The sequence below is a fragment of the Anser brachyrhynchus genome (genome assembly GCF_964034855.1).
Source record: "Anser brachyrhynchus genome assembly, chromosome: 1".
NCBI classification, from domain to species: Eukaryota; Metazoa; Chordata; class Aves; order Anseriformes; family Anatidae; genus Anser; species Anser brachyrhynchus.
This window is the reverse complement of record NC_137694.1, coordinates 54,656,962-54,680,856: the sequence shown is the minus strand read 5'-3', so window position 1 is coordinate 54,680,856 and position 23,895 is coordinate 54,656,962. Positions and strand designations below refer to the sequence as shown.

General features: G+C 47.3%; 1 protein-coding gene across 13 annotated transcripts in view; it reads left to right on the top strand.

Moving 5' to 3' along the window:
• CACNA1I (calcium voltage-gated channel subunit alpha1 I) overlaps positions 1–23,895 on the top strand; it is a 178,600-nt gene that overhangs the window by 144,718 nt on the left and 9,987 nt on the right. For 12 of the 13 annotated variants that reach the window (XM_080590045.1, XM_080590046.1, XM_080590047.1 and 9 more), the window contains 18 exons: positions 401–603; positions 1,757–2,173; positions 3,069–3,169; positions 4,228–4,351; positions 5,279–5,347; positions 6,366–6,550; positions 6,890–7,016; positions 8,073–8,198; positions 8,685–8,774; positions 9,748–9,967; positions 11,020–11,171; positions 12,851–12,960; positions 13,549–13,682; positions 14,324–14,394; positions 18,055–18,133; positions 18,712–18,833; positions 19,592–19,930; positions 20,566–20,712. In XM_080590045.1, the coding sequence (XP_080446171.1) occupies positions 401–603; positions 1,757–2,173; positions 3,069–3,169; positions 4,228–4,351; positions 5,279–5,347; positions 6,366–6,550; positions 6,890–7,016; positions 8,073–8,198; positions 8,685–8,774; positions 9,748–9,967; positions 11,020–11,171; positions 12,851–12,960; positions 13,549–13,682; positions 14,324–14,394; positions 18,055–18,133; positions 18,712–18,833; positions 19,592–19,930; positions 20,566–20,712 (2,816 nt within the window). The remainder of the gene's footprint in view (positions 1–400; positions 604–1,756; positions 2,174–3,068; positions 3,170–4,227; positions 4,352–5,278; positions 5,348–6,365; positions 6,551–6,889; positions 7,017–8,072; positions 8,199–8,684; positions 8,775–9,747; positions 9,968–11,019; positions 11,172–12,850; positions 12,961–13,548; positions 13,683–14,323; positions 14,395–18,054; positions 18,134–18,711; positions 18,834–19,591; positions 19,931–20,565; positions 20,713–23,895) is intronic. The other variant, XM_080590042.1, reaches the window with a different exon arrangement.

Below are 23,895 nucleotides of genomic sequence, written 5' to 3'. Positions count from 1 at the left end.
CAGTGTCTGCCTGTCTGACAGTTGGCGGTATCTGTTCAGACCTGGAGATGCAGGTGTCTGCTCTTGGCATACAGAAGCACACTCTCCTCCCCTTGCTGATGGGGTTCAGCCTCTTGCTTTGCCTGTCTGCCTGACCAGCACTCTGCTCATCCTTCTGGTCTCAAGGAGAGCTGCTGTCATTTTTGGGGATCGAGGAGAACAAAGTCTTTCTAGCTTGCATCACTTTTGCTAGAGCACCCTAAAAGAGAAGTAATCAATGCTGACCACAGAGCTAACACACTGCTAGCTGCTGCTAATATGCTAAGCAGCTTAGACATTGAAACAGTCACTGGATGGGGAGGATCAATCTTATTTGTTTCTCTTTTTTCCCCCTTTTTTTTTCTTTCTTTTTTTTTCCCAGATCCCAAGCTGTGTGCAATTCCTGTGACACCAAATGGACACTTGGACCCGTCTTTGCCCTCCTCCAACCCACCAGTGGCTGCTGGGGGGGTCACCAACTCCTCACGCAACTCCCTGCAGCCTGACCAGATCCGTGTTGCTGTTGGCTCCCGGAAGAGCAGCGTGATGTCCCTGGGGAGAATGACCTATGACCAGCGGTCCTTGGTGAGTGAGCGAGCAGAAACGTGTGATACCCTTCTTTTGAAACCCAAAGACTCCGTTGCCTTTCTGTCATCAGCAGGGAGATTGCTATGGAGGATTGCATTGCTGCTGTAGACTTCTGACACAAACACATTGCCTGACCTTAGAAAGCCAGGACAGTTCACATTATTTACCTATATTTCCAGGTTATTTACCTATATTTCAAAGTTATTGATCAATATTCCATTAAGTGTAGGATTCAGCTCTTATATTCTGCTGGTAGGAGAGGGGGAACGCCAAGAGGACAGGGTCTTCCTCTTAGAGTGAAGAATGTTTTGTCCTCTTGCCCTTCCCTGTTTTCCAAGAGCACCATGTACAAAAACGATGCCCCGAGTGAGTTGAGAGCATAGGAAAGTCTGGGTGCTGTCAGAACTGCCAAGTCCTATAACAGATGGCTTTTCTGTGAGCTTTTTTTTACAATGAGGAGAGAAATCTTAACTTGGAGCTCCTCACAGAAGATCCTGCTGCCCCTTAGCCCTGTGCAGCCAACATATCTCAGACCTGTCCACCTTGTAACACCAGTCTCTGGGCTGTCTGCACACTGACACACACAGGTTTTGAGGGGGATGCATCGATGCTAGAAGTATTCATGCCCCTGTTATTTTTAAACAGGGAGAGCTGGCAGCCATGTGCTACGTGATAAGTTGCTGATGCATTTGGACTAGACCGTAACCAACAAGCCTGTTTGTCTCATTTCTTCCTTTTATGAAGACTGTATTCAAAGATGGTGTGTCAGATTATCCATCTCCCTGTACCTTGTATTATCTTTTACCCCAGGGCAGTGTAAAATGCTGCCAATCAGATTTTTGGAAAGCTTTATTCTTGCTCTGTGCTGGTGTAAGTAACAACATCAGGCACCTGGCCTTTGGCTTTATTGTTTACCTTCCCTGTAAGTACCTTGCACACAGATGGTGCTATAAAGCAATCTCAGCCAACACCATCACTAGCTCATTATCAATTTGTTGTTAGATTTACAGCAATTACCGCTACCTTCCCAACACGCACCTTCCTCGAGGGTTAAAAAAAGTCCACCTGGGGAAGTCTGCGGCCTGAAACAGGGCAGCATGCTCCCTCCCTGTGCCCTCAGCGGCTGAGTCCCTGTCCTGCTCTCTTACAGTCCAGCTCTCGCAGTTCCCACTACGGGGCCTGGGGCCGCAGCGGGGCCTGGGGGAGCCGTCGCTCCAGCTGGAACAGCCTGGCCCGAGGACACAGCCTGAAGTACAAACCTCCCTCTGCCGAGCACGAGTCCCTCCTGTCTGGGGAGAGGCACAGGACAGGAGATGGGGAGCCAGATGGGGCAGGGAGGGCGTTTCATCACCGCCGGACGCTCTCCCTGGACAACAAAGGCTCCTGTGACCTGCTGGAGTTGGCCTCTGTCCCATCCAGCCACAGAGGGACCCGAAAGCTCGGGACAACATCAGGGGCCAGCGAGCATCAGGACTGCAATGGCAAAATGCCCAGTATTGCCAAGGAGATCTTCCCAAAGATGAACAACCGCAAGGAGCGGGGGGAGGATGATGAAGAGATCGATTATGTGAGTACTTGGTGCAAGGAACCTGGGGTTTTACTACGGTGCTGTGGGAAACCCCAGCTCCATCCTCAAGTGCTTTAAGTACAAGCTGGAGGGCATCACTGAATGTAGGCGGGATCTTCTGTGCACAGATAAGCCCACACCATATCATCAGGCTGCCCATAAGGTAGTTGTGCAGGTGGGTGGTGGGAGGAAGGCAGAGGTGATGGACATGCATGGCCATTTGGAGGCTGTTACTTCAGATCAGTGCAGCCAGTGATCTCTACAGGTTAGGATAGGTGGGTCTTTGTGAGAAGCAAGAGCTTTGCCTTAGGAACCTTAGGAACGTCAGCAGACCAGAGCAGGAAGCAGAGGAACAAGAGAGAAGGCAAGTGGATTTTGCTGTGCCAAACTTGGAGACTGCAATGCCCAGTTTGTGAGCAGATCAAAGGGTGGAAAAAGTGGAGGGAGGGTCAACAGAAATTTTAGCAGACCTACATGCTGTATGAAAATGAATCACCTCTTATCCCGAGTGCCACCAGAAGGCCATCTTGTCCTGGTTTCTCATTCAGCTGAAATAACAAGGGAACACTACCCAAGTAACAGAGCCATTCCAACAGCTCTGAGAAGACATCGTGAACATCCTTCTCTAGATAGGATACTAGCAGTATTATTTCTAACAATGTGAAAAGAAAGAAATTAGAAGCCGAGAGGTAAACAGGCCATGGCAAAATATTGCCTACCTCCTCTTCTGTGTTCTTTGGGTCCATCTCCTCATTCAGGTGGTTAAGAAAGGCAGGTAGTGCACCTGGGAAAGAACAGGTAGTGGTGTTTTGGGATCATATGAAAAAGGAAAAGTACCTTTGTCAGGCAAATGGGAAGTTAACCAGTGACACTCGCTTCTGCTGCATCTCTCCAGAGCCTGTGCTTTCGCATCCGGAAGATGATGGAAGTCTATAAGCCAGACTGGTGTGAGCTCCGGGAAGACTGGTCCATTTATCTCTTTTCTCCTCAAAACAGGTTTGTGCAGTTTTTGCCATGAGAGGGTTGAGGAGGGGGGACAGATTCTGTTGCCATGCCAGCAGCTTTCCCTGAGCTGGACATTAGGTTGCAACTTTAAACTTACCAGTTGGGAATGTGTTTTGTCTCCTCCATCTCTCCTTCTACAGTCAAACAATGTTTCTCTTCCTTGATTCTGGAGACGAAAAGGAGGATGTGAATCCTAAATGGCCATTGTGATTTCTCCTCCCTTTGGAGCATTCCATTTTTCTTCTGTGTAATCATAAATATTTATAGCCAAGTGAGGTAGGGAATACTGACATTAACTCAAAAAGGAGAAGGAATGTATTATTAATGACTCCATAACAATGGTATTTCCTCCCCTGGTACCAGAACAGCCTCTCCATTCCATTTTCAGTCCCAGTGCCAACTTATCAGCAGTCATATCACACCTTTTAGGGCAAAGTTAGAATTCTCCATGCCTGAAAAACAAAACAACAACATGCAAACATTTTGAGATATATTCTTCCTGCTAAATGGCTCTTCCCACCGGGCCAAAATGCTCGTGTAACCCAGACAGCAGTATTCTCACCAGTGGGTTGCCCCTTGAAGTGAAAGGCCTTTTGTCACAGCCCGTGGAGGAGAGCTCTTTGCTTTGTGTGACACCTGTGCTAATGGGCAGTGTCCTTCAGAGCAGGCAGAGGTGTGTTCCCCATGACAGCCAACCTACCTGCCTGTCCTCAGCTTTCAGCATGTGGCCTCTTTGCCCTGGTGTGAGTTTGGGAGGGAAACTGAAACGGAACCTTTCCTGTACAGGGCAAGAGAGGAGCACAGAGTTGTAGTGGTTAGGAGACCGCTCTGGCACTGGGGCGATGGATTAAAGTTCAGTTCCTTGCTCTGCCCCAGGCTCCCAGTGTGGGCTATGCCAAAATACTGCCATGGCAAGAGACATCAGTATTAGCAATAGGAAAGTAGCCACATCAGAGCTCAGTTTTGGCCAGATCACTCAGTTTTCTGTGCTCCTAGCTCCTAAACTCTCTCTGCCCAAGACACAGATGCCTACTGGAACTTTCTTGCAGGTTTCGTCTACTCTGCCAAACCATCATTGCTCACAAGCTCTTCGACTATGTTGTGCTGGCCTTCATCTTCCTGAACTGCATCACCATTGCCCTGGAGAGACCGCAGATTGAACACAGAAGCACGGTGAGCACCATTCCCTCCCACCTACTTTTTAACACAACATTTGACAGAGGTGCACAAGTCTTCCTGGCACCAAAATGGCTTCTGGACAAAACCTACCATCAAACACTAACTCCCGTTCATCTACTCAAATGTCCATGTATTAGCAATTCACATCATACATGCTTCTCCTGTGGGGTCTTGCAATGCAGCAATCCTCTTTGTAATAGGCTCATCCTAGTTCCCTCCCTAACCATGGTAAGAGCCCCCATGGTTAAGAGATTGTTTGGCAGAAGGGTGGGGACTCGGAAATAAAAAACAGAAGTGACTTACGTGTGCAGCAAAGCCTCTGTAGGAATGGTATGATATCATTCATGTACACTGCTTTTGAGCAATATAGGAGGTGGCTCAGACTGGTGTGTCAAAGGGAAGAGAGACTGCGCTGGCAAGTGAATTTTTATTTTTTTTTTTTGTATCTCTGCCTTAACTGACCCCCAGCTCTACTGCACTTAAACACGATTCCAGGTCAGTGCTCAGAAACCCTTTGGGAAGGAGTCCCAGGGTAGTGCAATAGATCAGGAGACTGAGCAGCACTGGCAGACTGGGGCAGTGAGCACCTTGAAACCAGATTCATAGGATGCATTGCAAATCCCACCCACTGTGCTTTTGGAGAGCTTTGTGGGATCTATCCTGGCTGTGGCACAGGGCAGAGCTACGGTGTGCAAGCTAAAAGCTGTCTGGCACCAACCTCTGCCAGGGACACCTCTCATTCCTCCCACCTTCAGACCCCTTGCAGGAAAGTAAAAGATATCGAGGTCATCAGAGAGGCCTCACAGAGTAACAAGAAAAAGTCAAGATGCATTTAAGGCCTTTCTCTGTTTTGCTGTTGTTGTTGTTTTATGCTTGTTTGTTTTCTTTTATTTTGTTGGTTTTATTTTGTTTGTTTTCTAGGAGAGAATCTTTCTTACTGTGTCCAACTACATTTTCACAGCAATTTTCGTAGCTGAGATGACGCTGAAGGTAAGTTAATGGAGCTGAACAGCTCAGAGTCTTTTCCCAGTGTCAGGAATAACATGGTTCATGTTTGCTCAGCACCCTTCTAAAATCTCTGCATCTTTTCGGTGTGCCGGTCCTTCCCCCTACCTTGATAAAGGCAAATACTGCCTGGGGTGTTTCCCTTCTGAACATGCATGGAGGGGATGCTTATCCTGGGTTTTAAAACCAAAGGGATCTTGATGTCTGGGAGGAATAGCTGGCCTCCAGGTATGCATTTTGTAATAATGTCAAATGTCCATTCCCTTCCTCCTGGAGCAAGAGTGGGGAAAATTACAGTGATGTTAACGAATTGTTCTTAGCCGAGATAATTATTCAATAGGTGTCTCTGCAACAATAGGGAAATCTTGTTAATCCTCTCGTGTTGAGGGAAGAGTCTCAAAGCTGTGTAAAGAGAGTCTCAAAACTGGATGCCTGAAGCTAAACCTCCTAAAATTTGTTTCTAAATTACTGCCATGATTTTTAGAGTGTTCAGTTCTCCCTCAGGGCCAGTGATGTCTGTAGCACATGCTGGTGTTGAGAACTGCTGTGAATCAAACCACTCCCTTAGGAGCCAGAGTATGGGTTTTGGTGCCCCGTTTTATCTGCTAAAACCAAGGTGATGTCTGGACTGGGACCCTTGCCCCAGATCTGTGGTATGGTAGGGAAAAGTTTTCTAAACGTTCCCATGTCCTGTTGCTCAGGGAGGCAGAGGAGAGGTGAGAAGGCAAACGTGGTGAAATGCTACTCCAGAGCACGGTTGTTGTTTCTAGAGTTATGTGCCACCACTTTCGCCAAGGACATTTTCCTTTGTAGCCTTCCAGCCAAAAGAAAAAGGTGATGAGATTGATTGTGGGGTGCAAAATGGGTCCTCGCTGCTTCCTTAGGAAGGGTCATATGGAGTTCATGGGAGTTGATAGCCGTTCTCCATCCTTCCTCTCTCTCTGTGGCTGCCCTCTATCAAGCAACATGGAGGAGCCATTTACCCGTCTCCCCTCTCTTGCAGGTGGTTTCTCTAGGCCTGTATTTTGGCGATCAGGCTTATCTCCGCAGCAGCTGGAACATCCTGGATGGCTTCTTGGTCTTTGTGTCTCTCATCGACATTGTGGTCTCGGTGGCTTCTGCTGGTGGTGCCAAAATCCTGGGGGTGCTGCGGGTCCTCCGGCTGCTGCGCACCTTACGGCCCCTCCGGTCAGAGCCCAACCGCGTCCTACTCTGCCTCCCCTTCCCACTGGACCCCCAGGAAGGGTCTCAGAGTCAGACCCCACTGTTACTGGTCAAAGTGTCATCTTTGACAAGCCACTAAACAGAGGGAGGTTCCCCTTAGCCGTATGGCTCTGGCCCTGGAGATACCTCATCAGACAACCAATCCATGGGACAAAAGAAGCTTTTTAGCCCTGATAGGAGTGTTCCCCAATGAAAAGTCACTGCACAGGGAGAGCAGGGGCCCACTTCTGCTGAAAATACTTAGCTGGGGTTGAACATCCCTGCTCTGTTCTTCTGTCACCCCTCCCTTTTCTTCCTTTCCAGAGTCATCAGCCGAGCCCCTGGCCTGAAGCTGGTGGTGGAGACACTCATTTCTTCCCTCAAGCCCATAGGAAACATTGTCCTCATCTGCTGTGCTTTCTTCATCATCTTCGGGATCCTGGGTGTGCAGGTAGGGTTGGTATTACCCTCAAACAGCCCTTGTGACCCCAACAGAGCAGGAGGGGCAGGCAAGCCGGGAAACCTTCTGTAGCTTCCCACCTCCATTAGCTGTCTCCCACCGAAATGTCCCCGTGGCCTTTGGCAAGGGCGGCCAGCTGCTCAGCAAGTGCAAGTGTTGCTGGATGTGTGAGACAGGAGTTAATGCTCGTGCATGCATGGCAGGAGTAGGATCAGGGTTTGGGTCAGTGTTACAGAGAGAGCCCAGGGCTGGCTCACTGGGCACATCCGTGCCACACAGCAAGGGCAAGCAGCTCCATGCCTGCTTGCACAAACCCTGCCTCCAGTCAGCTCTGTTCCTCCCCCTCACTCCCAGCCTGAAGTCCACCCACAACCTCCTTTTATTTTTTTATTTAATCCTCTTTATTTTCGGCTGTTGCGTTGCAGAGGAGCAAGGGCGTGGGCGTTACTTCCATCTCAGGGAATGCGCTATACTTAGTCTGCTCTGATGCATCTGTACAAATGCACAATCCAGTACCTTCCGTATGGGGAAAGGAGCCCTGGGCAGAAGAGATACAGCAGTGCAGATTTGCAGGGAAAAAAAAAAAAGTATCTAAGAAGAAGGGGATGTTTTTTCTGGTTCTTTACCCTCAGATGATATCTTTTTTTCCCATCAGCTAACTGGGAGGCAGGGAGGGGAGATTGGTCTCAGTGGCTGAAAGTATTTTTTTTTTCCTTTTGGGCCAGTGGTTCTAACTGGGCCCCAAAAACTGCCCCAACGTCTATCAGATGGTGAGGGACGTACAGTCACTGCTGGCCTGGGGCAATACAGGAGGCTGAAAAGCCAGATCTGAGTTTACAAGTGTGGCCCTGGTTCCTTACCAGTACATCATCCAGGGCTGTACAATGTGCTGGTCTTCCTCCATGCTTGTCCTGCACTACTCACCTGGCTTATAGCCAGAGGGAGCCCTGCAGCCCCCCTGCCATCTCAGGAGCTTCTGTACGTCCCAGGGAGCATGAGGGGGACCCTGGTACAAAAGGGGCTGATGGTGTTGCTCCTCTCTCGCAGCTCTTCAAAGGCAAGTTCTACCACTGCCTGGGGGTCGACATCAGGAACATCACCAACCGATCCGACTGCGTGGCTGCCAACTACAAGTGGGTGCACCACAAGTACAACTTTGATAACCTGGGACAGGTGAGTGTGCCTGCGGCCCAGCTCTGATGGGAACTCAGCTCAGGGTTTGTCTCCTCCTATATGTACCACTCCCTGGAGCACAGATGCCTTGTGCCTGAAAAGCCTTATCCCAGGGCCAGGAAGAGCAGTTATTTGGAATGGGTATCCATGCAGAGACTCCGTCACTCATATTTTGGTATCACAATGATGCTTACAGGTTGTGGGGGAAAGAAAAGGGTGGCAGCAGCGGGCTTGATTTTCTTTTTTCCTCCTGCTGTGAAACAGATGTTCTTCATGACCTCTCTCCTCTGGTGGGTCTGACTTCCTGTCCCCCCTGCCCCCTTCTCGACAGAGAAAAGAGCAAGTTTTGATGTGTGCAGAGACACAGGCAGGAAGAGTATTTCAACACTGTGTGTGTTAGAGCATAAACCACACTTTTTTTTTTTCTGTTTTTCCCAGCCTGCCAGATGCACCTGCTCCACATCTGTTTTGCTTTTTCTGTTACAGGCCCTGATGTCTCTCTTTGTTCTGGCTTCCAAGGATGGATGGGTCAATATTATGTATAATGGACTAGATGCTGTGGCTGTAGACCAGCAGGTATAAAGAATTTGCAAAAGGACCTTTCTGACTTTCCTTGGGCCGGAAAGGTGGGAGCATGCTCTAACATCCTTTGAACAACCTCCCTCAAACCAGGAGTCCCTTTTGAATCCTTTGGGTCAAGGCTTTGCCAAGTAGAGGTGGGGAAGCGCAGCTGTGGCTGGGCAGTGGGTGTCTGTAGTAATTCTCACCCTCTAACCAGTTCGGATCACACAGCAGGTCTTTATTTGTAACAACGGAGCAACAAAGCCACGTGCATTTCTGGGCATGCTGGCTCCCTCCTAGCCCACAGATGGTTGTTTTAATACCCCATAAGCAGGGGCTGTTGGGCTACTGCCCACTGCAGTGCTATTCCTCCACTGCCAAAGCAATGACCTTGATAGTGCTAGTGTAGGCACCTGCCATAGGCTGCACAGCCACAGGCCTGAACCTTGGGGATGATGCTCCATTTACCTCTGAAACTCTACACAAGACGCACCACTGTTGGCTTCGTATGTGCTTTGTCAGTAGATCCAGTCAAAGGCAGGGCCCCCTTTCTTCTCTGAGCCTGAATGGCATTTCTGTCTGGGTCTGGCGACTGTCCTGGTGGTGTGTGGATGTGCCCTCTACTGGCCCTTGAGCCAAAGGTGTTTCCAGTGCCTGGACTGTCTATTTTACCACGTATTGGGGTTGTACCTGATCTGTGGATGGGGTTGTGTCTGAACTGTGGGTGACTCTGTACAGGTGGGCCCTTGCCCTTCACTGTCACCCACTCCATCAATGCAAGCTGTATTTTCACCAACTGATGCCAAAGTCCAGTCAGCCAATCACAAGTTGCCCTGCATAAAGCTCCAGCTCTTCCCAGCTCATTCCCCTCATTTTCATAATCATGCCCCCCTCCCCAACATCTAATCACTGCAGTGGCTCCCACCCCCATCATTTCTATACCACCGCCCATCTGACCACTGCCTCTCTGTTCTCCTCCCTCCTCCAGCCGGTCACCAACAACAACCCGTGGATGCTCCTCTACTTCATCTCCTTCCTCCTCATCGTCAGCTTCTTCGTGCTCAACATGTTTGTGGGGGTGGTGGTGGAGAACTTCCACAAGTGCCGGCAGCACCAGGAGGCTGAGGAGGCACGCCGGCGGGAAGAGAAGCGCCTGCGGCGCCTGGAGAAGAAAAGAAGGAGTAAGGCACAGCCTAAGTGTTTGGTCGGTTCGTAGGCCAAGGTTTTCTGACAAAAACCTTCTCCTCTTCTTTTTCTTTCTTGACGGGCCGGTCTCTGAAATGCATTGCTTGTGGCCGCGCTCTGAGCCTTCCTCCCCGTGCCATTGCCACGTCGCTACACACCACACCGGGGCGGTCTGGGGGAGAGGGGGTGGTTTATGAGGTCTGTAGGGAAGCTGGGGTGTCAGGGAAGCAATGGGGGTTTAGCACCCAGCCCATGGGGAAATACCATGTACCAAAATATACCTGTGCACATGCTGGCACACACTGTCAACGCAGGACATGCACACATCGGTAGACCTCCTGGGCTTCCTGCAGCCCCAGCTGGTGTTAGGGGGAAGACCTGGACAGGCTATTGTGTTTAACCCAAAATTTAAAAAAAGGGAGAGGGAAAAAAAAGAGGAAGACTTGTGTTTTGTTCTTGGCTGTTTCCATCAGTGTTGCAGTGTCACTCTTTGGGGTCCCAGACCCTTCAGGGTGAAGCAACCCCTCATCCTGGTGTTCCTGTCCTCTTCTGTATTACTTTTAAGCAAAAATTGCAAAAGCATACTTGCCCCTGGATATCTTCCCTACTACCCCAGACTGATGGTTTTCTTCCATTCACAGCCCATGGGCATGCTTTCCCTTCCCATGCTCCAGTTTTTTTCTCTCTCCTGTGACACCCTGGGGCCTCTCCTGGAACCATCTGCTCCCTTTTATCATCTGTGATCTTAATTTGTCGAGGCATGAAATGCTGATTTAGCACCATTCCCACAAACATGGACTGACAGATTTTCGTTTAAGCATTCCTTTCCTTTTCTTTATTCTGTTTATTTTTCACCCTACTTCTACTTTCCTCTTCTTTGCATTTCATTTTTCTCCTTCCTATGGCCCCTATCTTTTATCTATCCTTTGCTGTTCTTTCTCTCTTCTGCCTTCATCTCCTGATCTTTCAACCCATCACCACGTTTATACCTGCTCACTCCTCAATGTTTCTTACCCATCTCTTCCTTTCTTCCAATTTCCTTCTAACTCTCCCCATCTCCCTCTTTCCACTGAAGAAGCGCAGCGTTTGCCGTACTATGCTACCTACTGCCCCATACGCCTCCTTATCCATTCGGTCTGCACCAGCCACTATCTGGACATCTTCATCACTTTCATCATCTGCCTCAACGTGGTCACCATGTCCTTGGAGCACTACAACCAACCTGTGGTGAGTGAGATCATGCAGATATGCCCTGTCTCTAGTAATTATGCTATTTTGCTATGGCTCTCTGTCTACCAGAAGAGGTAGGACACTTGTGTGTCTCTAAAAATACTGTTAAAGTGTGGCAAGAGTTAATGTACTAAGCAGAGATACGTGAGGAGTTTGGTATGTACCCAGAAAGGCAGCCCCTGCACAGACATATGTTATTGCCTGAACTCAATAGAGATAATGCATATAAGAAAGAGTTGGTCCACTAAAATGCTTTGTGCAATTAGGTCTCTGTGCTTTTTATTATTAAGGGTTTATATGGGTCACCCAAATTTAGCTGCCTAGCCTGCTTTGTGTCTTCCCCTGGATCCTAACAAGAATGGTGGAAGCTGCAGTGTCCAGGGAGCTTCAGGCTTTGCATCATGTTTCCAAATGTCAGACCAATTCTCCTGTCGTATGGCCTGCCTGAGCTGTGGGGACTGGATTGTCTGGTTGTTTGTCACAGGAGATGATCTCTTCACTCAGCCACCTGTTTTCTGTAAGAGAAGCTGAAGGGGCAAAGCACTGAGCAGGGCCTCTCTCAGCTGCAGGGAGTGATTCCCAGCAAAGGGCTCTGAAGGCCAAAGAAGTTTTATACTTAGGCTGTAGAAGACCAGGTACCTCTCTCAGTTCCTAGCAAAGCTCTAGATGTCTCTGATACGAAAAAAATATATATGCTGCATATATCAAAGGAACTTTCTGCCTCTATATGCAGACAAAGCATTCATTATGATATCTGCCCAGTGGCATTTCAGTTTATTTTTGAGGAGATTGTTGGTTTAGATAACAGTTGTGGTGCCTGAGCACATGCTGTTCAAGGTATCTCAGGCTTTGATCAGGAGCTGAATCTGTCTCTTATAATTCAAATCTGCTGCCACGTTCCTCTGTTTCTCGCCCATCTTGCCCAGCCGCCCACCTTTTATCTTGCCCCTGGTGGTACCCAGTTTTACTCTGCAGGAACTCTCAGTCCTTACTTGTTGTCACCCTTGTGTTAGGCCTTTGCTCATATCAGAACAAGTCACTCTTCTTACTTCTCAGCTCCTTCCCCTGTAACACTCTGGTACAGCCATGCTGTCAGGCTCTGATCATAAATCCTGCCAAAGCGCTTTGAACACTCCCAGTATGAGGTGCCACCAAATGCTGCCCACTGATCCCATTGATCCTTGGTGGTGGTGAAGGGGCAGCACAATGACCTACCAGAAATCCACAGCTGAGAGGTGACACATGCCTGTCCCAGAGGCCAAGGCATGGAGGGATTTCCTCCCATCAGAGATGGCTTTTATCCACAACTGAAGTAAACTTCTTGCCTCACTCTTGGTCCATAGCTATGCCAGTGTCATTAACATGGTGGCATGGGCTATTGGCAGAGGAGGAGGCTGATAGTACTTAGTGGATTCTCCTTGCAGTAGCCTTCTCCTCCCTCTTGTACAGAGAAGTACAAGAGAAAGGAGCAATAACTGACCCCCAGAACAACATGGGGCAGAGGGGCCAGCTGATGGTTGCTCTTAGAAGGTGGCGTCTATGTTCAAGATGGTAGGAGGCATGGGGCAGCTTCCCCATCTACTCTCAAATTCCTGGTGCTCAGGAGAGTCTCCCACAGGTTACGTACTTGATACTGCTCTTGCCTCAATTATTTCACCCTTTCTTTCTGCTGGCAGTCCCTGGAGACAGCTCTTAAGTACTGCAACTACCTGTTCACTACTGTCTTTGTGTTGGAGGCAGTTCTCAAGCTGGTGGCATTCGGTCTGCGGCGATTCTTCAAAGACAGGTGAGCAGAGGGTTCTGTCAAAGGTGGCTGTGGGACAGTTGGGCTTTGGGTGGAGGTTTTGAGGATGGATCCCTATCTGGAGTGTGAGGCAGGAGCAGAATGTCCCGACTGTCTTTCGGTTCTGCACAGCAGAGCCGCAATGCCTAGGCAATAATAAGAATTGTCCAAGAACTGCTTCTTGGCTGGCATCTACTACTTAGGCTAGAAAGTAAAGGAGGTGGGCTCAGAAACAGCCATTTTTTTTTCCTGCCCTCAAGGCAAACTGGAAGCATGCTGAAGCAGAACGTATATAATGAAGCTGATTCGAGGTAGTAAGGCCATAAAAAGCTGAGCCCATTAGTCAAAGCATAGCACCATAGTAACACAGCTCCATGCTTTCAGATCAGGCTGGCTTGCCTCTGGCTGCTCGGGGTGTGTGCAAAGTGAATCTCTGTTTGTCTGCAAAAGCCCATATAGGCTGACTCAGAGTGGGGCCTTGGATTCATACGTAAAGGAATGTTTAGGTTAAAGTGAAAACAATTCACTTTCTTTTTTGGGGAATTGGAAAAATTCTGTCTTCCCTAACTCTCTTCATTTTTTCTTCTTAAGGTGGAACCAGCTAGATCTAGCCATTGTGTTGCTGTCTGTCATGGGCATCACACTGGAAGAGATTGAAATCAATGCTGCTCTCCCAATTAACCCCACTATCATCCGGATCATGAGGGTGCTGCGCATTGCCCGGGGTGAGAAGGACACTGGCTGGAGGCAGGGGTGTAGGTGGTCACGGGGTGGGACCAGTACAAGCAGAGGCTGTAGAGGCTGAAGGGAGGCAGAGAACGGAAAGGATAGCCTAGAGGCTAAGATTTTCCGGTTTATTTAAGCCAGGCATTTAGATGCAGTGGCTTTAACAGGAGGTGAAGGACCAAGAAGGTGAGGAGATCATGCAAGAGCTGAATTTTTCCTGTTATTCTTCTATGGCTTGAGTATGGCGGCAGCATTTGGAGAGGGGATCACCAAGCAGGTTAAAGTTTGCACAGAAAGAGGATTGAATCCTCCTGGTTACCACCAAGATGTGCTAAGCTGCCTTAACAGATAGTGGCTGGAGAAAGGGAAAGTGGTGGAAAGCATGAAAATTTGGAGCAGAGGGAGAATTGTGATACAGATTGCTGGGAGAAAGAGGGTTCTTTGACAGACCATGTCTGGGTGAAGCAGAAGAAGCATGGGTGGCCTATGGGAAAAAGGAAAATGGGAACACGAGGGACAATCCAGTTTTTCTAGGGCAAGGGGAAATCAGCATCTGTCTTGTGCTACTGACGTTAGTAAGTTACATAAAAGGATGGACCTTCTGAGTGTCTGAGTGACACTTTTATGTTTGTTGTGGCAGTCCTGAAGCTACTGAAGATGGCCACAGGAATGCGAGCACTCCTGGATACAGTTGTTCAAGCCCTGCCACAGGTAAAACACACAAGCTTCCCCCAAGACTCTCCTTTTCTGCACCTTTTTTCCAAAGGGTCACTTCTCTGCGTGTCTCAAAGGTGGTATTGACTGTGTTGTGTAGGCAACTGCCTGAAAGCAGTGCCCAAGTTTTCATGTCATGGGGATACAGCTCACCTCGCATCTCTGTTCTCCAGCGGGTGAATGAAATAAGGCTTGACTTTTGGGTAAGGGCAGGTTTCTTCACATCATGTCTAGCTAGCGTCTTCCACTTGTGGCTAGTCCCCAGCTCCTCTCTCCCCTCTCTGTAAGAAGGGGACAGTGACTGGCAGCCATTTCGGGGGGAAAGCAGGTCTTTGTTTCTCCATCCTTCTCACCCTTCCCTGCATATTCCCCCTCTCTCACTCACATTCCTGTCACTCCTTTGCTTATCCAGTGCCTCCCCCTTCCTACTTTCATTTCTTCCTTTTTCCTCCTGGATCCCTTCACGTTTCCGAGCCTCTCATGTATGAGAAGCAGTGACGCGCTCTGTTGTGGCTCACGCAGCCGGCAGTTAAGTGTCTACCACAAGACAGCTAGACAGAAGGATTTCATGAGCTGTGAGCGGCAGCTGTTCCCGAATGAGATGCTGACATGGTGCTTTACACAGGCACCGAGCCTACTGAGAGGATCCTCCGTGATGGATGAGCAGCCTGGGAGACTGGTCCCTTTCCTTTTGGATCCTCAAGAGAGAATTGTTAAGCAAGGAGTAATGGCACCAAGTTGCTCTACTGATCATACATCAGTCGTTCCCCTGGCAGGCCCCAAGCAGGCAGCTATCTTGGATGATATCAAAATGCATGGGCATTTGTCAGTTGATTTATCAGCTAATGTGCCAGTCTTGCTGAGTGATGCAGAGCTGAGAATCAATCTGAAAACAGCATGAGTAGTTACACAAGGAATTCACTTCCAATGTTAGTGACAATAAATGATGTCAATCTGAATTAGGGGAATCTCATGGCACAAAAGCCAGGGGGAAATGCTGTGATCTTTCCTGGATCTTGAGCTCTGACTGATCTCCCATTTTTTTTTATTAAGCAGTAATAATTTATATTTTTATATAATAATAATAATGATATAACTCATATATAGGATATATAATAATATCCTTTGTCATCAAGGATACTTTGGGGCTGAGGTACATTAAACAATGTGAAGAATGGGAGATTAAGGGTGTTCTGGTAGCAGGCAGCTTTGGACCACTGAAGGGTATTAGTTCTGTCTCTGCTGCCCCAGACTGGCTCAGTGCAGCCCCTCTGCACGTTGTTTTTTTCTGTTCTAGCAGCCACAAGTGATTCACTCAGACAAGGATCTGAAATGGAGCAGGCCTCCAGATCCAACATCTGCATGTCTGTGACATGTTTATTCTGCAGCCCAGATAAATGGACACTGATATGATGAGCTTGCTGAAGTAGTATCTAGAAGCCCTTGGTAAGAGGACTCTGCAGTATATTTGCACTTAAATGGTGAGACTGGACTTCTACCCCCAAAATATTGTGAATAAATAGGAGAAGGGGAAATGTTCATATCTCTGCTATGCAGATGGAGAAACTGAGTCACTGGGCAGAGAAGTGTTTTTCTCAGGATGGCAAAGAACACAGCTGGGACCTCAATTCAAGCCCAGCTCTCCGGTCTTAGCCACAAACCACAAGCATATTCTTCCATTCTTTACAAATTCTTTCTTTTCTCTCTCACACTCACCCACAGACCCTTTGCTAACCGAGATGATCTGTCGTTTGGAGGTCATTAATATCTGCCACAATACCTTCACAAGCAGATGTCTAAAGGTCTGGCTTCTAGGTATTCCCTAGAAGGTAATAACAAGCAGTGCTTAATCCTTCCAGCATCAAAGTCTATGATCAATCCACTTGCTATTGACTGGCTGTTGCTTCCCTCTGTAATGGGTTGGCTTCACTTAATAAAGTTATATAACAGAGGGATCAAAAATCACTCCATAGTTAAAGTTGTGTCAAAATCTGCTCTCAAAGCGGGGCTAAAATCCCCCAGTTTCACTGTTAAAAATTGAATTTAGTCTCCATATTTTACACACTGAGTCTTCAGGGGACAATTGAATTATCTGTAATATTATTCTCCAAGATTTATTGGCTTTGCCAAAAGAAGCAGTTTAAAATAAGCTGTCCTTTCCCTTGCGCTTTTTCCTCCTCTCGACCTTTCTCTTTATGTTCCTAGAACACAGATTCACATCAGGGATTTTGGCTTGCTAGTGGCATATAAGGCGCCTCCAGTTGTCCTGTTTCAATTCTCTTCCTTTCTTTGTTATACAGCAACAATTCTAAATAGTGAATAGAGCTTTAATTTTCAGAGCCCCTTGGAAATTTAGCCCTTAGCTAAATTTTATTAGCTTCTCTTCTTTTAATGCCTGATAGACACAGGCACAGAGGTGTGTGTTCAGAGCATTAACTATGGTGTCCAATTTAGTCATCAGAAATAATTCCTTCCACTGCATATGTAGGGAGCCAGGTTCTGGCAGCCCAGTGGAGTGGGTGGGCTGAATCATTCATTTCTCTCCTGAATCTGGATGTCACAGCAGTTGCAATGACTAAATTAGGCTCCTGAAGTAGATGATCCTAACAAAGGCCCAGTGACCACATGCACTCACAAGCATTCGAATCAGACACTGTTCAGTTTTTCAAAAACACCCAAATACCAGGTCCTTAACTCATCCCTGCCTCCCCTTGCTCCACAAATGGTGTGGTAATCATTACTGGCATTTTCTGTTGCTGTTCAGCCTGCATATTCCAAGCCCCCTCCTGCTTCCCATATATAATCCATATGCCCCACATGCTGGGATGCAGGAGATTCAGAAGCAGAGCAGTGATTTGGGAGAGTGAGGATGTGGGGGCAGAGGACTGGGGGGCAGTGCACACATTGCTGGTGACACTGCTGCCTTTGTGCGCCATGAAGCAGCAATCCTCCCATCGTGGGGTTTCTAAACAGCAACTGCTGGAAGCCCAGAAATCAGGCTTTGCCCTGTTATTCACAGGATGCAAAAGCCCCTCTTGGCTTATTCATAGTGTCTTCCCCTCTTCTCCTCTCTTTGCATTTTAAAAGGGTCTCTTCACCCATCTTCCTTCCCACATGCCTCCCCAAGCCCTGCTCAGCCCTCCGCCTGTGGAGGGTTCATTGCAGGAGCTGGGGTACCTATGCCCCCATCCCTTTGGAGCCCTGTTGTTATGCTTCAAAAAGCATAACTTCAGGGGATTTAGGCAGCTTGGTGGGGCAAGTAACACTGCAGCACATGGCTGTATGCTGTAATACATAGTTTGGCCCTCACCCAGCCAAACTGGGTTCATTTCTCTGTGCCCCTGCTCCAACACGCCCGTCTTCATTTGGCCCAGAAATTGTACAGTTTAGTCAGTCCTGGCCAGAGTTTGTGCTACAGTAGAGGCAGCTAGGAACAGAGCATCCTTCGAGTCTGCTGGTGGCAGTTGTAGCATGGATGGTGCCATCACTAGTGATTTCCCATGCACTGAGTAATTGTTTGGTTGCATTTGTACACTGGTAATTTGCTGCTCTTCTCTTCTGACTTTGAAAGACAGAAACCAGTCTGTGTATGATCCACACTCGCCTGTTCAGATGAGGTAGGCTTTGGGATAGGCTGACCATGCGGTTTGCTTTCAGGTGGGGAACCTTGGACTGCTTTTCATGCTCCTCTTTTTCATCTACGCTGCTCTAGGAGTGGAGCTCTTTGGAAAACTAGGTAAGTCTCAATCAGCTTGTGCTCCAGTGTGAGCTGCAGACCTGCTGGGAAAATGAGGTTTCTCAAGCTCAGTACTCATTCAATAACAGGACTGAATTATTTGGTGTCCTTTATTCTCCTTTTTGCGTACTTGATATAAGCGGAATTTCCCCTCTAAAATTTTGTTGTTCTAACAGCCTAAAAGAATAAAAACAATTTCTGCTTTCTCTTTCATTCCTAAACTTATTTTTTTTTCTGCACTGCCTTCCTTGACACTGCTTTAAGGTTACAGAAGAGAACTCAGAGAAAGCTTATTCACGTCTCTTGCCGTGGAATATTGATCAAAAAGAAAGGCAGCCCAGTGACATTGTTGGAAGGATACCCAAAGCAATCGAGTTACATTGCTATCAGTGATTTTTCTGTATTGCTGGTCAACAGCCAACTGTTGGGCAACAGCCTGCTGTCGGACAGGGTGCTGAGGCCATTAACTGAGATGTCCAGGTTGTGAGAAGCCTGAAGTGCCCTTCCCTAGTTCCTGCTGTTGACCTCAGGGCAGGCAGTGTGTCCTCCACTGATAGTTGTGATCCCCTTCCTTTCAGTATGCAATGACGAGAACCCCTGTGAGGGCATGAGCCGTCACGCCACCTTTGAGAACTTCGGGATGGCCTTCCTCACGCTGTTCCAGGTGTCCACAGGTGACAATTGGAACGGGATCATGAAGGTAACTGGGCCTCAGTGGTGTGGGTGTCCCTGCTATGGGGAAGGAGAAATCCTTACCTGTGCTCAGTTCAGCAGTGCTTTGGTTGGAAAGAGGAGAGGAGCCCAGGAGCTGAGTCGCTAGGTCAAGTCCCAGCTCTGGCCAGAATCTCCCACCTCAACATGGTAACTTAGACCCTGGGCTCATCTGGTCCTACAGCCATCTGGCTGAGAGAAGTGCAGATTGTCCTTGGAAGGAGCAAGAAGGCCATCCCAGCAAAGAGAATATCCACTGTCATAAGGCCCATTACTGAAGTTAAAAGTAATGAATTTTACGTGGCACCCGTCTACAGAGCTACCAGAGCAATCCAAATTAATATTTCCTTCCTTCAAAGGATGGGAAGAGAGGAGAAGATGAGTTCTTTGAACACATATGGTGCTTTTGAGCCTGATGAGAGAAGGTAACACCAGACAGCATCAGTTCATACACATGGGGCTATAGTGGCAGCAACATGCAGTGGTCTGTAAGGAGTTTGTTCTGTACACCTTTGATGACACATTTGCTTTGAAGCAGAGAGCACAAGTTGTGTCCCATGATCAGATAACGTCCTTGATTCTTGGGGTACTTCGTGATCCTAGAGGGTGTGGGGTGATAGAAATGTTGGCTCTGTTCTTTCCAGTGGCATCAGTGTTTTTTTGACAGAAAGAGCAGCCAAGCTTATATTCTTACTTTAGTCCTTCCTTCCTTCCATCATTCTCTCCCAAACCCAACTTCCCCTCAAGGATACCTTACGTGACTGCAGCCACGATGACCGGAGCTGCCTCAGCAACCTGCAGTTCATCTCCCCACTGTACTTTGTCAGCTTTGTGCTCACAGCCCAGTTTGTCCTCATCAATGTGGTGGTAGCTGTGCTCATGAAACATCTGGATGACAGCAACAAGGAAGCCCAGGAGGATGCGGAGATGGATGCTGAGATTGAGCTGGAATTTGCACATGGGCTGTGCTCCCGCAAGTCAGGCTCTCCGAATTCAGGGCAGGGAAAAGGAGCAGGAACAGGAGGCAGTGGTGGGAGAACAGATCCTGAAGGACGTCTGTGCATGAGATGCTACTCTCCGGCACAGGTGGGTACACCTTTGAGCTTACCAACCAGACTGTAGCAAGCAGGTGTGGGGAGAAGCCAGGCAGCCTAGACAACTGAAGGCTTAGCAGCAGCAGGCAGACTCTTCCACCTCAGGGTGAGGGGTTTGCTTTCAGCAGTAGACATCTGAGTTGGTAGCACTGTGCAGGGAAAGGGAGGTAACGGCAGTGGGTCCTGTAGCACTGCCTGGAAGTTTTGGCATCGTGGTGTAGGATCCTGAAGGCCAGCAGAAGAGGGAAGGAGCAGATCAGCTGAAGATGTGTTAGGAGGAATTTGAGAAGGTAGCTCAGGAGAAGAGAGCAGGGGAAATGGCAGATCAAGAGCGAGGCATGCCAGCAGAGCTGGAACGGAGACGTGAGCAGTGCTGTGGTGCATTGACAGTGATTGAAGACAGTCCATCCCTTTTTTTTTTTTTTTGCATTGGACTTTGGCACCTTTACATACCCTAAGGAGCACATGCTCCCCCCGTGATCCTGTGCAGGTACCTGCAGAACAAGGTACTGCTCCAGATGAGTCAGGGTGGAGAACCCAGCCCCAAATTCACAAGAAACTTTGAAGCAAAAAACTCGGCATTCTTAAAATGATTTCTCCCATCCTCCCCCCTTTCTTGTCCCCTAGGAGAACTTATGGCTGGACAGTGTCTCTTTAATTATTAAGGACTCCTTCGACGGGGAGTTAATGATCATCGATAACCTATCGGGCTCCGTCTTCCATCATTACTCCTCGCCGGCCATGTGCGAGAAGTGTAACCATGACAAGCAAGAGGTAACCTGCGTACGAGGATGCGTGAGGGGACTGTCCCCCCAAGACCTGCACACCCACACTCACATGCCCGCAGGTCATCCAACGTGTGCTCTTAGCTGTAGATTATGTAGACAGACAGCTTGGACTGTGTTTTCCATCCGTCACACGTTGCTAATACTTTCTCTGGTACGAGCCTGCCCTCCTTAGTCACGGGGGGATGTCTGAGGTGGCAGAAAGCTGAGATGTCCCAGGATATAGGTCAGGAGGGATGAAACGAGACGTAGAGGAATGACTGTGAAGGCAGTGTTGTGTTCAGTTCTGCAAGAAGAGCAGAGAGTCAAGCTCATGTACAAAGGACTGGAAGGTTTGCACCCCAATAATAGCACTTGGGGACAATTCAATTTAAGCACATGTTTTGCCTTAATTTGAAGCATGTGCTTGCTTATTCCCTGTTGAGATTGGTGAGTTAAGCACATGTTTACATGCCTTGTTGAACTGAGTCACTGTCTGTGAGCAAGGATTGGTTTGTGATGAAAACTGGTTAATTAGTTTGAGCAAAAACTAAATAAAGATGGGCCCACTGAGAAAGTTTTAGAGTCTCTTTTCAGATGTAGAACCTGTTAGCTGACAAATGGATTGTTGCTAAGAGCAGGACGTCAAATGGCTTAGACTTGTGCTCCTAAAGTTCATACGTGTTTGGAAAACCACTTTGTAAGCAATTAGTCTTTTAATGTTGTAGAACTTCAGGAGCAAAGTAGCCTGTGAGAAGTTAGGTGAGAAGCAGAATTATTTTTGTTTCTAAAACAGTTTTGTTATATTTAAGTACTGTGATCATAGTTAGACTTGGCTCAGTAGCTTGTTTCATCTGTCATCAGTGGCAATCTTCACCATCTCCGTCACCATAACTAGCCTGATAGGTTGTTATTGCTTTTAAAGAAACCAGGAAAGTTGGGAAGAGAGCTCTCATTGGCAGATTACTCTATCCATATTTGAAGACAACAATATTTCATTCAGCATTGGACCCCTAGTTCTGATGCTTTAATTTTTTTTCAGCCTTTCAGCTACCTACTTGTCCCAATAGCTTCCCTTTGAAAATACCAGAATGAGAAAATTGCTGCGGTTTCTCAGTGCTGCAACACTTCACCCATGGATACTGCATTAATACAGCCAAATAACTAGTTCTCAAGTCACTGTACTTCCCAACGCCTTACATAAGTCCTTATATTCAGCAGTCAGTGCTCAGCCTTCTCAGAAAAATCAGGTTTTCTAAAGTGTTCCGGAAGGATTACCCCCAAATCAAGTAATTTGCAGCTAGTTTGGTGCATTTGAAAACCTTCCAGATAGTGTTCAGTACCCTGCCTGGGAATAAAGACAACAGCAACAGATTTTCTCACCTTCCCAGCAAGGAAACTAGACAGCAGACTCTTCAAGTGCAACCCACAGCCACAGCAAAGAGTTTAACAGAATGATCACCACCAAATAATTATTCTTAGACCATATTTTCTAATGGCTATTATATAGCCATAAATTATTTTTCTAAATTGATATTTCAGTACATCTAAAATGTGGAATTGGAAAGAAATTATCTATATCCACAGGAATACCTTTAATAATGAAATGTAGATCTTTTATTTCTCATCATATGAATCAAAATTAAAGCTCAGGATTTTAAGTCACGGTTGGTCATGACCTTCTCTTCATATTTCATAGCAGGAAAAACAATGAGGAAATTCCAACAGGAAATCACTGCACACTGTCACAGCTAGGTTTGAATCCAGCACTAACACCAGCAAGGCACATAGCAGTATACATAGTCATTAATTAACTAGAGTGTACTAAGGTATACCAACATAACCAGAGTTGTACATTAGTACTAGCTGTACATTGTACACAACGATTCGTACTGTTTCAGAAACAACAGCAGTTTATACAGGCAGAGCTGTTTTTATCTAGTCCTTTTCAGCACATGTGCGTTTGAACAAAACAGTCTGCTTGCTGCACACCAAATCACCCTTAACTCTGCCCTTGTGAAAACAATCACATATCAGACAAAAAGGTTTGCTCCCATTTCATTTGTAGTTTAATCCAGGAAGATACTGAGCAAAGCAGATAAATACAACACTTAATGTAGGCTCAAAGTTATTAATATGTGCTAAGCTTTCTCCTGTGTTGAGTAGAAGTGCTCAGCATCATTACGAGTCAAACTCCCGGCATCTTATTTTCAAACCAATTCTTTGGACAATGAAGGATTTTTCTAATCATGGCTCTGTTTTAAAGATAGCTTATATCTGCAACTAGTTATTTTCTAAGGGCTATATGTGCGTGTTTCAGTGTCTGTGGTTGATACCCCAAGCATTTTTTTATAGATTGTACTCATCCCCACATTTATTTTACTTTTTTGTCCCTCCATCTTTAGTCAGAATATTTTTAAATATTCTCCAGTAATGGAAACTATAAGAACAAAACAGGAAAACATTACTTTTTTCTCATACCATTAACCTATTCTCATTTCATCTCTATCCTTTCACTTTTGGGCTGGTTGACTGTTAGACATCTGCGTATTGGTGGCTGATAGCATAGCTAGCCAGTGGCAGGAGTTTGTCAGTGAGCAGCCGTGAACAGTGTTTTTGCACATGCAGTTTCTCTACTCGTGACTTTGTTGATTATGCTTTTTTTTGAGGATCACAAGGTGATGAGAATTTGTGAGCAAGTGGTTCAGTGAAGAACAGACGATTCTGGCGTTTGTTGAAACCCTTTTTTTATGGTTGGAGAAGGTAGTCGCAGATGTTATCACATTTCACACTCACGTCTCTACGAGCACAGCTGTAAGGCTGTTCTGCTGTAACAAGCGCTTAGGCGAGTAATGGATGAGTACGCACATTAAGTGGGACTAGATGAAGACAGTGTGTCTATACACAAGCAGTTGCTGACTGGTGGCTGTGTAGTATGCTTGACACAATGTTCTTGTGGGTTCTCTGGTGTGTCTGCACTCCAAGCAGCAGTTGTTGGTTTTGAGCTCTTTTCATGGTTGAATGGCGCCAAGTTTGTAAGTCAGAATAACAACCCAAATGTGGATGCTGTTTGTGCCCTTTATTTAAATCCAGCTCAGGTTTTCCCTTCTGTATATTCGAAGTGCCTTATCCAAGGATGGAGACTTCCAGTCTCTGGCATTGGCCCAGGCCACTAAACTCCCAGCTCGAAGGA